This window comes from Euleptes europaea, chromosome 1, assembly GCF_029931775.1.
Source record: "Euleptes europaea isolate rEulEur1 chromosome 1, rEulEur1.hap1, whole genome shotgun sequence".
Classification (NCBI taxonomy): domain Eukaryota; kingdom Metazoa; phylum Chordata; class Lepidosauria; order Squamata; family Sphaerodactylidae; genus Euleptes; species Euleptes europaea.
The window spans coordinates 179,820,274-179,834,744 of NC_079312.1; the positions used below are offsets into that span (position 1 = coordinate 179,820,274).

General features: G+C 48.9%; 1 protein-coding gene across 1 annotated transcript; it reads right to left on the minus strand.

Annotated features, from left to right (window-relative positions):
• Positions 1 to 1,230: 1,230 nt before the first annotated feature.
• Positions 1,231 to 11,197, minus strand: SEPHS2 (selenophosphate synthetase 2). The gene is made up of 8 exons (XM_056855547.1): positions 10,906 to 11,197; positions 7,893 to 7,996; positions 7,204 to 7,311; positions 6,161 to 6,315; positions 4,868 to 4,958; positions 3,515 to 3,614; positions 1,601 to 1,813; positions 1,231 to 1,509 (listed from the first exon to the last, which is right to left on the minus strand). The coding sequence occupies exons 1-8, from the start codon at positions 11,195 to 11,197 to the stop codon at positions 1,280 to 1,282; spliced, it is 1,293 nt and encodes a 430-aa protein (XP_056711525.1). The 3' UTR covers positions 1,231 to 1,279.
• Between the last annotated feature and the right edge of the window lie 3,274 nt (positions 11,198 to 14,471).

Below are 14,471 nucleotides of genomic sequence, written 5' to 3' on the forward strand. Positions count from 1 at the left end.
CAACAAGAGATTGTTTTTATAAAGGAAGCCACAGCCCTCAGTTTGCAAGATCTGAGCAAGGCTAAGGATAGAACGTTCTGGAGGCCATTGATTAATCGGGTCGCCATGAGTCGGAAGTGACTTGACGGCACTTAACACACATACAGCACCTAAAAGTCTCCCTAGAAGTGAAAATGACTAAACTCAGGCTGTCGTACTTTGGTCACATGAGAAGACAAGAGTCATTGGAAAAGACATGCTATGAGAAGACAAGAGTCGCTGGAAAAGACAATCATGCTAGGAAAAGTGGAAGGCAGCAGGAAAAGAGGAAGACCCAACAGATGTAGAAAAGCGTAGGAGTCCAGTAGCACCTTAAAGACTAGCAAAATTTCTGGCAGAGTATGAGCTTTCATCAGCCACAGCTCACTTCTTCAGAAGATCTGGGAAGGGTGGGGTTTGGGGAGGGACCAAAGTGGGGTATAATGCCATAGAATGCACCCTCCCAAGCAAAAAGATATGAAGAAGTGAGCTGTGGCTCACGAAAGCTCCTACCCTGCCAGAAATTTTGTTAGTCTTTAAGGTGTTACTGGACTCCTCTTTTCTACTGCTAGTGACAGACTAACACAGCTACCCATTGTGATCTATCAACATGAGATGGGTTGACTCTATAAAGGAAGCCATGGCCCTCAATTCTGCAAGACCTGAGCAAGGCTGTTAAGGATAGAATGTTTTGGAACACATTGATTCATAAGGGTCATCATGAGTCGGAAGCGACTTGATGGCACTTAACACACACAGCAATATAAATCAACTTTTATTAACTCAAATCACCAATAATTTACAACCCAAAGAACAATCCATGACGCTGAGCTCAGGCGCTGCTCCTCTGCGGTTCCTCTGCTCCTCCGAGCCCAGGGCTGGGTTTTGAGGGAGGTGCTTCATCAAGAGAGGAGAGGCTGCTCGCCCAGCCAAATGGCTTTTATTTAGTCACCCGGCTTCCTTTTTTTGGACCAGCTGCTCAGTCTGACCCAAAAACCAGGAAAGCTTAACGGGCAGAGCCTATTCCAATAAATAATTCAAGTTACTATCCCCCCCCCCCATCAACGGGAATTTACCTGCTGGCAGGGAGCGGCTTCACAAAAACCAATTAACGTTTTATCGGGTAGCAGGAAGGATCCAGCCGCGTCCCCAGAGATCGCGATGCCGTAGGTGGTAACCGTACACTGACCGACAGCCCCCACTATGCTGCCCTTATCAGCTTCGAGCCAACAGCGGGTAGGAAGAAAACATTCTTCCCACTTCAGGAAGCGGCTTCAGGGCTGGCGTTGGAATTGTTATCCTGAGGGGAGGCGGTGGCCCCCCGGGGAGTCACCTCGATGATGCGGGGCTTGTCGATGATGCGGGCCGTCTGGTTGCCTTTCTCCACGATGCCGATGATCCATGCCTGGTGCCCCTCTCCGTATTTGGGGGATTTGATCTCCGCACAGAAGCGGGCGGCCTGCTCCCGGGGGAGACAGATCAGCAGCCCCCCTGCAAAGGAAACAGCGCAAGTTAAGGCGGCAGGCGAGTTTAGACCGTTGTCAGTCCCCTGTTGGAAGTCAGCCCTAGCCGCTTGTCTTACCGGACGTCTCTGGGGCTGTCCCCTGCAGGAGCCTAGACCGTGCGCCGCTGGCCTTGCTGACACCTGCCATCTTTGCGATGATGGGCAGGTTGTGGATGACGAAGGAGACGTCGCTGCGCTGCTGCTTGGCCAAGTTTTGCGCGTGGCCCAGAATCCCGAAGCCTGTAATGTCCGTAGCGGCATGAGCGTTGAAAGTGTGCATCAAACTGGCTGCTGCAAGAGGAGGAAGGTTACAGGCACAAGTCAGAATCATAGAATTAGAGTTGGAAGGGACCACCAGGGTCATCTAGTCCAACCCCCTGCACAATGCAGGAAATTCACAACTACCTCCCCCACACACACCCAGTGACCCCCTACTCCATGCCTAGAAGATGGCCAAGGTGCCCTCCCTCTCATCATCTGCCTACGGTTATAGAATCAGCATTGCTGACAGATGGCCATCTAGCCTCTGCTTAAAAACCTCCAGGGAAGGAGCACTCACCGCCTCCCGAGGAAGTCTGTTCCACTGAGGAACAGCTCTGTCAGAAAAATTTTCCTGGTGTCTAGACGGGAACTCTTGATTTAATTTCAAGTTATGACAGAGTAGCAACTACACTTGCGGGCAGACGGGTGGTGGCTAACCGCTGTCCAATATCTCACCCAAGTGGTGAGATGCAGCCAAAGCGTGAACTTCCCTCTGGGCCAGGAGGGAAGCTTCTACAAGATGGTGGCAGTAGCAGCAGTGGGTTGGAGCTTGCTGATCTGGTCTGCTAACAGAGGCTCTTCTTGTCAACAGAATAAGCCATCACTTCACGGAAGATGCCTGGCCCTTTATGGGAGGGACTCTGGCTGAGTGGGAGAACATCTGCTTGGCCTGCAGGTCCCAGGTTCAACCCCCAGCATCTTCATTTAAAAGGATCAAGTGGGAGGGGCTGTGGCTCAGTGGTAGAGCATCTTTGGCATGCAGTAAGTCCCAGGTTCAATCCCCAGCATCTCCAGTTAAAGGGACTAGGCAAGTGGGTGATGTGAAAGACCTCTGCCTGAGACCCTGGAGAGCAGCTGCCTGTCTGAGTAGACAACACTGAATTTGATGTACTAAGGGTCTAATTCAGTATAAGGCAGCTTTATGTCTTCAAGTGGTATGAAGGACCTCCACCTCAGACTCTGAAGAGTTCCTGCCAGTATGAGTAGACCATACTGACTTTGATGGACTGATGGTCTGATTCAGTATAAGGTAGCTTCATGTGGGTGGGTAGCCAGAGCCTCTGCTTGGCACGCAGAAGGTCCCAGATTCAATCCCCAGGATCTCCAGTTAAAAGGATCAGGTGGTATGAAGGACCTCCACCTCACGCCCCAGAGAGCCACTCCCAGTCTGAGTAGACACTGATGGACCTCGGGTGTGATTCAGCATGAGGCAAGTTCAGATGTTGAAGAAGAAAACATGTATTTTAAAGTACCAGGTTTCAAGAACTCAAAAACAAGAATCCAGAAAGCTCAACATGCACTAGAAATCTCAAAGAATTTCTTTTCAGGAGTGGACTGATGAACCACTCTGTCGCTTACTTTTTTCGGGCAGTACCAGCGTGTGGTCGTTTGGAGCAGTGGACTCTGATCTGGAGAACCAGGTTTGGTTCCCCACTTCTCCACATAGCCAGCTGGGTGACCTTGGGCTAGTCTCTTAAAGCTCTCTCAGCCTCACCTACCTCACAGGGTGTCTGTTGTGGGGAGGGGGAGGAAAGGGGATTGTAAGCAGGTTTGATTCTTCCTTAAGTGGCGGAGAAAGTCGGCATATAAAAACCAACTCTTCTTTGTCTCTATTTTTCTCAGGCAGTGCAGCGGTCTTAACAAAGACGGCTTCTGCAGCTGCAAGTTATCTCAGCACTGTTCCTTTCCTGCCAACCAGGCGCAGCAGTTCAAGGGTCAGGTGTCCCCTACCTGTTCTGTTCAGCATGGCCATACTGAACATGGCTTCCTGATAGGCTAGTTCCACATCTTCTTTGGAGACCACCAGCTTAATCTTATTCCACTTCTCTGGCTATAATAAAAAAAAAAGGCGTTGAAGAGGGGGGCTACATTACTCACTTCTAGTATTAGAGTCCTGTCATCTCGTGTCCGATAAGCAGAGTACAATCTAAGCTTCAAAGAAAACCCTCTGCTATTTCACACAATGTGGCTTAGCAGCTGCACCATAAAATCCCTGTACTTTCCCACCAACTTGCCACTCCAAACATTTAGGGCTGTTTAGGTTGGAAAGCAGGCGGTTAAGGGGAGACATAACAGAGGTCTATAGAATTATGCATGGTCTGGAGAGAGTGGACAGGGAGAAGCTTTTCTCCATTTCTCAATACTAGAACTCCCTGCCCCAGGATGTGGTGATGGCTGCCAACTTGGAAGGCTTGAAGAGGGGAGGGGACATGTTCATGGAGGAGAGAATATTCATGGCTACTAGTCCAAATGGATACTAGTCATGATGTGTACTTGTTCTCTCCAGAATCAGAGGAGCATGCCTATTATAGTAGGTGCTTTGGAACACAGCCAGGACAATGCTGCTGCAGTCTTGTTTGTGGGTTTCCTACAGGCAGCTGGTTGGCCCCTGTGTGAACAGACTGCTGGACTTGATAGTCTGATCCAGCAGGGATTTCTTATGTACTTATGGAGGATGGGGCTATCCATGGCTACTTGTCATGATGCATGCCTATTCTCTACATTCTCAGAGGAGCATGGCTGTTATATGAGGTGCTGTGGAACGTGGGCAGGATAATGCTGCTGCAGTTGCCTTGCTTGTGGGCTTCCTGGAGGCCCCTGTGTGAACAGACTGCTGGACTTGATAGACCTTGGTCTGATCCAGCAGGGCTTTCCTTATGTACTTATAGAGGATGGGGCTATCCATGGCTACTAGTCCAAATGGATACTCGTCATGATGCATGCCTATTCTCTACGGTATCAGAGGAGCAGGCCTATTATATGAGGCGCTGTGGAACACAGGCAGGAGAATGCTGCTGCAGTCATCTTGCTTGTGGGCTTCCTAGAGGCACCTGGTTGGCCTCTGTGTGAACAGACTGCTGGACTTGATGGGCCTTGGCCTGATCCAGCAGGGCCTTTCTTATGTTCCTTCACACATCACGCAGAAGGCATAGGTTACAGGATGACATTATTCTGCGTTTGCCTTAAGCCTAAACTCAGGCCCATGGCACTCACCTGATAATGTCTTCCCCTACTTCATAATCTCCCCTCCCTTACTGCCATATATTCTGCAAGAACAATACTTTCCCATAGATGGGCACTTACATTATCCAGCCACTGGTGAGCAGTCACAGCCATCTGCGTCCCCAGAGGCTTGGTCAGGACAAGGACATCCCCTGGAATCGCACTGTCTGGCCTGGAATCAAGAAAACCGGTCCAAAGGTCAGCGCCATACCCACCAGGCAGCTGACAGCTGTTCTCGCATTAGGCACCTTCAAAATGTTCTGAGTCACTACAGAAGAAGAAGAGCTGGTTTTTATACCCTGCTTTTCTCTACCGTAAGGCAGCTCCGGCTTACAACTGCCTTTCCCCGCACACCCAAGCGGCACCCTGTGAGGTAGGTGGGGCTGAGAGAGCTCTGAGAGCGCTGTGAATAGCCCAATATCACCCAGCAGGCTTCATGTGGAGAAGTGGGAAATCAAACCCAGTTCTCCAGCTCAGAGTCCACCGCTCATGTGGAAAAGTGGGGAAATCAACCCATTTCAGCAGATTAGAGTCCACTGCTCATGAGGAGCAGGGAATCAAACTGATTCTCCAGATAAGAGTCCGCTGCTCTTAACCACTATACCACGCAGGCCTCTCAAATGTTTGGTAACAGCTATGAAATGATATTGCATATAGGTGTTCTCACTTGTCGGGCTTGGAACAGAGATCATGATTCACTATCACCCATGTTTGCTCCGTATCTTGCAGCAATTACAGGAGCAATCTCTACCCCAACACAGTTCCACTAGTAAGTTGATTACTCACTTCTAGCTCAAAAAGAGCTGTGACTAACCCAAGGTCACCCAACTAGGTTCATGTGTAGGAGTGGGGAAACCAACCCAGTTCACCAGATTAGCATCTGCTGCTCATGTGAAGGAGTGGGGAATCGAACCCAGTTCTCCAGATCAGACTCCACAGCTCTTAACCACTACACCACTCTCCAGGCCACAATTTAAAAACTCCAATCAGGACTGCCAATAAATAAAAACTAAATCAGTCAAATGCAGTCCTAAAGAAAATGGTCTTCAACTGCCTCCTGAAGATTAACGGGGCCAGGCGCACCCCCCACACACACTCACACGGGGGAGGCTGTCCATAATCGTTGGGCTACAACCGAAAAGGCCCTCCCTCGTGTGCCCACCAGACAAGCTTCTTTGATTGGTGGAACAGTCAAGAGGGCCTCTCCCTGCAATCTGAATTCCCGGGCAGGAATTTAGGGAAGAAGATGGTCCTTCGGATATCCCGGCCCCAAGCTATGCTTTAAGCATGAACTCCTGTGCTTACATATGGAATCCTAACGTCCTCTTCCTCAAGTCAGCTCCCCACCCCTGCTAATAAGACCCTGATACTCACACAATGAACTCATTGGGTTGACACACCACGGTTGCGACTCCTCCAACAATGATCCAAGGATTCAAGACTGTCTGTCCACCAGTCACTGAGGTGCCCCCATCTTCTGCTGCAGCTCGGAAGCCTTTGATTATCAGCGGCATGATTTTGTCTCGCTCCTGGGTAAAGGGCACAATAAAGGATTCAGAAAACCACTATAGTTCTCAGGCCTCCTGCAGGAAGTGGAAAACTGGGTTTCGCATATTACCGGCAATTCCCTTCCTATGTCTTTCAAAGCAAGGGCTCCCCTTAAAGCACAGAGCTGTAAATTACGCTTGGCCACAGATGCTCAGTTTAGAAAACATACACCGTTTGCAACATGGCTTAAGGGTGGGGCCATGGCTCAATGGTAGAGCATCTTCTTGACATGCAGAAGGCCTCAGGTTCAATCCCCGCCATCTCCCGTTAAAAGGACCAGGTAATCGGTGACATGAAAGACCTCTGCCTGAGACTCCTAGAGAGCACGCTGCCGGTCTGAGTAGACAACACCGACCTTGACTGACCAATGGTCTGCTTCAGTATAAGGCAGTATAAGACGGCAAATGCGAACTAAAAATATGGTTTGAAGTGGGCTTGAAAACCATGGTTTGGACTACGTGAGAGCCGTTTTGACAAACCATAGCTGTTACCTTGATCCACCTCTGGAGGTCACTGAACCTAGAGACTGAAGTGCAGACAGATAACTAAAGTACACAAGCAGCTCTATGCTATGGCTTGCCCAATGATCTGGAAACTCAACCTATGATTTGGAATGACGTCTGAATTGAGCTGGCTGAGGAGTTATTTTTGGTGAAGCTAAGACCAACCAACCAAATCCTAGAGGGAAGCTACCCCAGACCATTTATATTACATATTTTTGCGTACATGCAGAGCTTTAACACAGCCCATCTTTGACATAATTTCATTTGAGAATGCCATTTAAACGGCATACATAAAATACTCATTTCCCAAAATTGTCAAGGGAAGAGTTTTGTTTAGAAGTTAAAATCATCCGGGGCACTTCTCACCTCCTCAGTCATTTTCTGGCTCACGCTCAGCAACATAAGCATATTGTCGCACTCTGTGATGCCCATGGCGTAGAGGTCGCTCAGCACGTTGGCACAGGCAATGCGGCCCTGAATCAGAGATACGCACAGCAACAGGCAATGAATCAGAAGGGGAAATGACACACAAGGCTTCATGAGCCTCACATTGGAATCACAGAGCTGGAAAGGACCACCAGGGTCATCTAGTCCAACCCCCTGCACAACGCAGGAAATTCACAACTACCTCCTCCCCCACAACCTCTAGTGACCTCCTACTCCATGCCCAGAAGATGGCCAAGATGCTCCCCTCTCATCATCTGCCTAAGGTCTTAGAATCAGCATTGCTGACAGATGGCCATCTAGCCTCTGCTTAAAAACCTCCAGGGAAGAAGAACTCACCACCTCCCGAGGAAGCCTGTCCCACTGAGGAACCGCTCTGACTGTTAGAAAATTCTTCCTAATGTCTAGACAGACTCTTTTGATTTAATTTCAATGTGTTGGTTCTAGTCCGACCTTCTGGGGCAACAGAAAACTCAGCACCCTCCTCTCTATGACAGCCCTTCAAGTACTTGATGATTATCATATACCCTATCACAGCTAAAACATTCAATGTGCCTGCAAGACACACTTCACTTCCTTTCGTCCAACTGAGTCCCATTTCCTCCGCTCACCATCATATAGGGATCCTCCACCAGTGGATAAAAGAAGTCTGTGGTCTGTATGAGTGAAAGACCCCCATGCCTCAAGGGGATAACACAGGAGTCCATTCCAATGCCTGTAGACAAGAGGCAGCACACGTTTTATATAACTACTTCATTTAATTTATTTATACCCTGCCTTTCTCCCCAACGAGGACCCAAAGTGGCTTACATCATTGTCCTCCATTTTACCCTCACAACAACCCTGTGAGGAAGGTGAGGCGGAGTGGGCGTGACTAGCCCAAGGTTACCCAGTGAGTTCCATGCCATGAGTGTGGATTTGAACCTGGATCTCCCAGATACTAATCCAGCACTCTTAACCACTACACCACACTGGCTATAGCATTCCTACAACATATTTCTTCCCCACTTTAAGCGCTTGGCTCATTATAAAAGATCAGGCATGGCCTACACACATGACAGAGTGCAGAGGTAGCAAATGCAACAACAGCAAAATAAGGCAAAGGATCCCATTTTTAATCAACAAAATGTATACAACACTTTTAGAGATTTACATAATTATAATTACTGTTGCGTTGACTTTACTGTCAAGAGGATCAGTATTACCTACATAAGCAAATTGCAGGGAGGGAGGCAGGCTTAAAGTGGTTCGACTAATGCTACCCAGTCAGCTTGTAGAGGAAATTATATTCAAGCTGGGAGGCTACGATACAGCAATCAATCTTTTAGCCAAACCATAGTAATGTAATACTCTCCAAGGAGTTCCGAGCAGTAAGTTTAGAAAAAATGGATGTGCCCCCTGTTCAGAGACCTGCTCAAAGATTACAAAGAAAATACAATAAAATCATAACCTCAAAGTAAATAGAGTCCAGTAGCACCTTAAAGACTAACAAAAATATTTTCTGGTAGGGTATGAGCTTTTGTGAGCCACAGTTCACTTCTTCAGATACTTCAGAAGTGAGCCGTGGCTCACGAAAGCTCATACCCTACCAGAAAATATTTTTGTTAGTCTTTAAGGTGCTACTAGACTCTTGCCCTTTTCTACTACTGCAGACAGACTAACACGGCTACCCACTGTGAATTACCTCAATGTAAAAAGTACCAGTAACAAGCCAGGAGCATAAACCAACAGTCATCAGCCCCTTGCACTCGGAAAGGCTCCCCTTGAGCCCCCCCCCCGCCCCAGACACTTGGCCCCCTTCCCCTGCCAGCTCTAAGAATATAACGAAAGCCCTGCTGGATCAGACCAAGGCCCATCAAGTCCAGCAGTCTGTTCACACAGTGGCCAACCAGGTGCCTCTAGAAAGCCCACAAACAAGACTGCAGCAGCATAATCCTGCCTGTGTTCCACAGCACCCAATATAACAGGCATGCTTCTCTGATCCTGGAGAGAATAGGCATGCATCACGACCAGTATCCATTTGGACTAGTAGCCATGGATAGCCCCATCCTCCATAAGAACATAGGGAAATCCCTGCTGGATCAGACCAAGGCGCATCAAGTCCTGGCAAACTAGTCCCTCTTTTAACACCGTATTACCACTTTTAATGACGCACCCCTCCCTCCCCCAGGAGCAGAGTGCAAAAGCCTGTCTTCACACATAGCTGGCTTAAAAAGGGGGGCCATGCCCAATTTAAAATTAAATTGGGTGGCTCAGTTGTAAAACAAACAAACTCCTGCATGACTTGTGACCCACGTGCAACATTGCTGGCCCAGAGTGCAACATGGGGGCTCCATTTGATTTGGTGGCTCATTGGTTGCACAGGCTTGCTGGACAACAGCAGAGTTCCGACTTTCCGGACCTGGGACCCTGTTTTTGAGAACCAGCGTGGTGTAGGAGCGGTGGACTCTAATGTGGAGAACTAGGTTTGATTCCCCACTCTTCTACATGAGCAGCGGAGGCTAATCTGGGGAACCAAGCTTGATTCCCCACCTAATATAACAGGCATGCTCCTCTGATCCTGGAGAGAATAGGCATGCATCATGACTAGTATCCATTTTGACTAGTAGCCATGGATAGCCCTCTCCTCCATAAGAAAAGCCCTGCTGGATCAGACCAAGGCCCACCAAGTCGAGCAGTCTGTTCACACAGCGGCCACCCAGAGGCCTCTAGAAATCCCACAAGCAAGACGACCGCAGAAGCAGAATCCTGCCTGTGTTCCACAGCACCTGATATAATAGGCCTGCTCCTCTGATCCTGGAGAAAATAGGGATGCATCATGACTAGTATTTATTTTTACCAGTAGCCATGGATAGCCCTCTCCTCCATAAGAAAAGCCCTGCTGGATCAGACCAAGGCCCATCAAGTCCATCAGTATGTTCACACAGGGGCCAACCAGGTGCCTGTAGGAAGCCCCCAAGCAAGACGACTGCAGCAGCATTCTCCTGCCTGCGTCACACAGCACCTCATATAATGGGCATGCTCCTCTGATACTGGAGAGAATAGGCATGAACATAAGAACATAAGAAAGGCTCTGCTGAATCAGACCAAGGCCTATCAAGTCCAGCAGTCTGTTCACACAGGGGCCAACCAGGTGCCTCTAGGAAGCCCACAAACAAGACGACTGCAGCAGCACCATCCTGCCTATGTCCCACAGCACCTAATATAATAGGCCTGCTCCTCTGATCCTGGAGAGAATAGCCATGCATCATGACTGGTACTCATTTTGACTAGTAGCCATGGATAGCCCTCTCCTCCATGAACATGCCCACTCCCTTCTTAAAGCCTTCCAAGTTGGCAGCCATCGCCACCTCCTGGGGCAGGGAGTTCCACAGTTTAACTATGCGTTGTGTGGAGAAATGCTTCCTTTTTGTCAGTTTTGAGACTCTCGCCCTCCAGTTTCGGCCGCTGACTGGGCGCTCTGGCATTACGAGAGCGGGAGAAAAGCCCTGTCCGCTCTCTCCACGCCATGCATAACTTTACAGGCCTCCATCAGGCCTCCATCGGGCCTCCCCCCCCCTTAACCGCCTTTCTTTCCCAGCGAAAAGGCCCTAGGCGATTCCGCCCCCGCCCCTTTGCCCTCACCGAGGGTGGGCGCTGGGGGCCCGGCGGCGGCCTCCGGGTCTCCCTCCCCGGCCAGGACGGCGCGGGGCCCGGTGAGTCCCTCCAGGAGCCTGAGCAGCGTCTCCTGAGGGACTTTGCAGCCTCAGCCCCGCAGCTCGCCGAAGCCGGTGAGCCTCCAGCCCGGGCTGAGGCCCAGCGCCTCGGGCTCGAAGGGCCGGTAGCCGGGCGGGCCGGCCGCCGCCGGGGCCGGGCTGGCGGCGGCGTTGGGCAAGGGCGGGAGGGCGGCGGCGGGGGAACCGGCCAGCGCCGCCATGATGCCTCGACCGGACTGTTGACTGTTGACGGGAAAGATCGCGAGAGCTTGCGTGGCCCTCTGCCGTTCGTCGGCGGCGAGATCTCGCGAGAGCTTGCGGAGGGACCTGGAAAAGACCCCGCGGCTCTTCATCAGCTCCGAGGTCACGCGAGAGTTTGCGAAGAGCCCTGGGAAAAGGCCGGTTCCGCCTCGTCTTCTCCAAGGTCTCGCGAGAGTTTGCGAAGAGCCCTGGAAAAAGGCCGGTTCCGCTTCGTCTTCTCCAAGGTCTCGCGAGAGTTTGCGAAATGGCTTGGAAAAAGGCCGATTCCGCTTCATCCGCTCCGAGGTCTCGCGAGAATTTGCGAAGGAGCCTGGAAAAGGCCAGTTCCGCTTCATTTGATCCAAGGTCCCGCGACACTTTGCGAAGGAGCCTGGAAAAGGCCAGTTCCGCTTCAGTTGATCCAAGGTCTCGCGAGACTTTGCGAAGGCGCCTGAAAAAGGCTGGTCCGGCTACAGCGTCTCCAAAGTCTCGCGAGACGTAGGGTGGGTAGAAGCCGACGTGGACTTATTTTTTAAGTACTTGACAGGCAACCCATAGGGATGGAGGCGGGACTTCCTACTTAGGTTTTGGCGCCATTTTTTCCATCTCAAATGAGTAAAAGCTGCTTGTAGGAAGCAATACGGAATAACGTGGCTGGCCCTCAGCAGAAGCTAGTGTTTTCCCCTCACCAAAGAGTTTATGTTAAAAAAAATACTCTGCCAGTGCAAAATATCTGTGACGCAAGAAAAAAAAACCCTGTTTAGATATTTTTTTTAAAGCTGCACAGCAGGGGTCCCCCACGTGGTGCCATGGCCACCTTCGAGGCGCCTGCCACGTGTTATTCGAAAGTGGGCGGGGCCAGGTGGGGCTTCTGCCCGGCAAGCCTTCTGATTGGCCGGTGGAGGTCTCATTGGCTGCGCAGGTTTAAAAAACCAAACAATTATTTGGGCAGCAGCTGCCACCAGGGCACGAGGGCCTGGAAAGTAACCCACAGCCCTGCGGGCTCAAAGAAAGGGTTGCAGGGGTCCCCTGCTGTAGAGGTCCTGAGCCGCCGCCCGCCTGCTGTGGTCAAAGGGCCGAGAGTGAATAAACCGAAAATGAATTCCGATAAGATGGGAGGGGATGCTGGCTGGGAAGCCTGGCGGGTCTCAGATCGGGTTGCCAACCTCCCGGTGGTTTATTATTATTATTATTGGTTCTTGTAGGTTATCCGGGCTGTGTAACCGTGGTCTTGGAATTTTCTTTCCTGACGTTTCGCCAGCAACTGTGGCAGGCATCTTCAGAGTAGTAACACTGAAGGACAGTGTCTCTCAGTGTCAAGGGTGTAGGAAGAGTAATATATAGTCAGAAAGGGGTTGGGTTTGAGCTGAGTATTGTCCTGCAAAAGTATTGTCCTGTAAGTATCAAGATAATGTGCTAATGAGGGTATGGTATGTTAATATGGAACCATTGTATCCTGAAGTGATCTGTTAATGTGTGTAATCCAAAACTAATCTGTATGGCTATTGTTGAATGTTGTCTTTGTCTGGAGGTTTTTCAGGGCAGGAAGCCAAGCCTTATTCATTCTTAAACTCTCCTCTTTTCTGTTAAAGTTGTGCTGATGTTTATGAATTTCAATGGCTTCTCTGTGCAATCTGACAAAATAGTTGGTAGAATTGTCCAGTCTTTCAGTGTCTTGGAATAAGACCCTGTGTCCTGTTTGTGTCAGTCCATGTTCAGCCACTGCTGATTTCTCAGGTTGGCCAAGTCTGCAGTACCTTTCATGTTCTTTTATCCTTGTTTGTATGCTGCGTTTTGTGGTCCCAATGTAAACTTCTCCACAGCTGCAAGGTATACGATATACTCCTGCAGAGGTGAGGGGGTCTCTTTTGTCTTTTGCTGATCGTAGCATTTCTACCAACTATTTTGTCAGATTGCACAGAGAAGCCATTGAAATTCATAAACATCAGCACAACTTTAACAGAAAAGAGGAGAGTTTAAGAATGAATAAGGCTTGGCTTCCTGCCCTGAAAAACCTCCAGACAAAGACAACATTCAACAATAGCCATACAGATTAGTTTTGGATTACACACATTAACAGATCACTTCAGGATACAATGGTCCCATATTAACATACCATACCCTCATTAGCACATTATCTTGATACTTACAGGACAATACTTTTGCAGGACAATACTCAGCTCAAACCCAACCCCTTTCTGACTATATATTACTCTTCCTACACCCTTGACACTGAGAGACACTGTCCTTCAGTGTTACTACTCTGAAGATGCCTGCCACAGTTGCTGGCGAAACGTCAGGAAAGAAAATTCCAAGACCACGGTTACACAGCCCGGATAACCTACAAGAACCAATGAACTCTGACCGTGAAAGCCTTCGACAATATTATTATTATTATTTTATATTTTAAGGGGTACAAAAAGGAAAAAAGGGAAAAGTTAAATCATTGAATATATAAAAACATTGTTACAGTTTCAGTTAAAAAATAAGCTCAGTAGAGTACAAACAAAATATCAAATGAGTACTGTCCAGTTTATCTAATGAAATGGTACTTTAAAAGTGAAAAAATATCATTCATTTCCAAAGTATTATCGTTTTAAAAGAAATGCTGACTGGTCACTTACTTAACTAGACAACATATAAGTGTAAAATGACTCCCATTTTTCGTTGAATTGTTCCGTGGATTCATTGATCTTTGGATTCAGAATAAAAGTCATAAAAGTCAAATTACTGGCGTAATCTAAGAGCTTTTCTTTCCATTCTTCAATTTCGGGAATAAATGTTTGTTTCCAGTCCTTGCCAAAACCGTTCTTACTGCTATTGTGGCATATTTAAAAGTATCGTGAAGTTTCAGTCAACCCGGGCACCGAGATCCATGCCAGTGAATAGCAAGACTGTAATGCCCAGATATAAGGGCTGGTTTAGAACACTATGTACTCATACGCACACAAATGGAAACTTTGGGGAAGTTGGCATCCGGGAGCCATGAACCAACAAATCATGCTCTCTGTGCCTGGTACGGCCTCTCACCAGTAGAGAGCTCTGAATTACGTTCATCTTCAGGAATGTGGTTTCTGGTTACTGAGCTCACAAGATCAGGCACTCACTAAGTGACGCCTTCGGCCAATATAAGTTATGCTAATTAGAGTGAAGTAGACACTTAATTTGCATTGGTGCTTTTGTGTATCAATCTGCTTGTCAGCAGCCATGGGCCTGCCCCATGCGAATGCATAAATGATCCTGACTTGCCTTTGT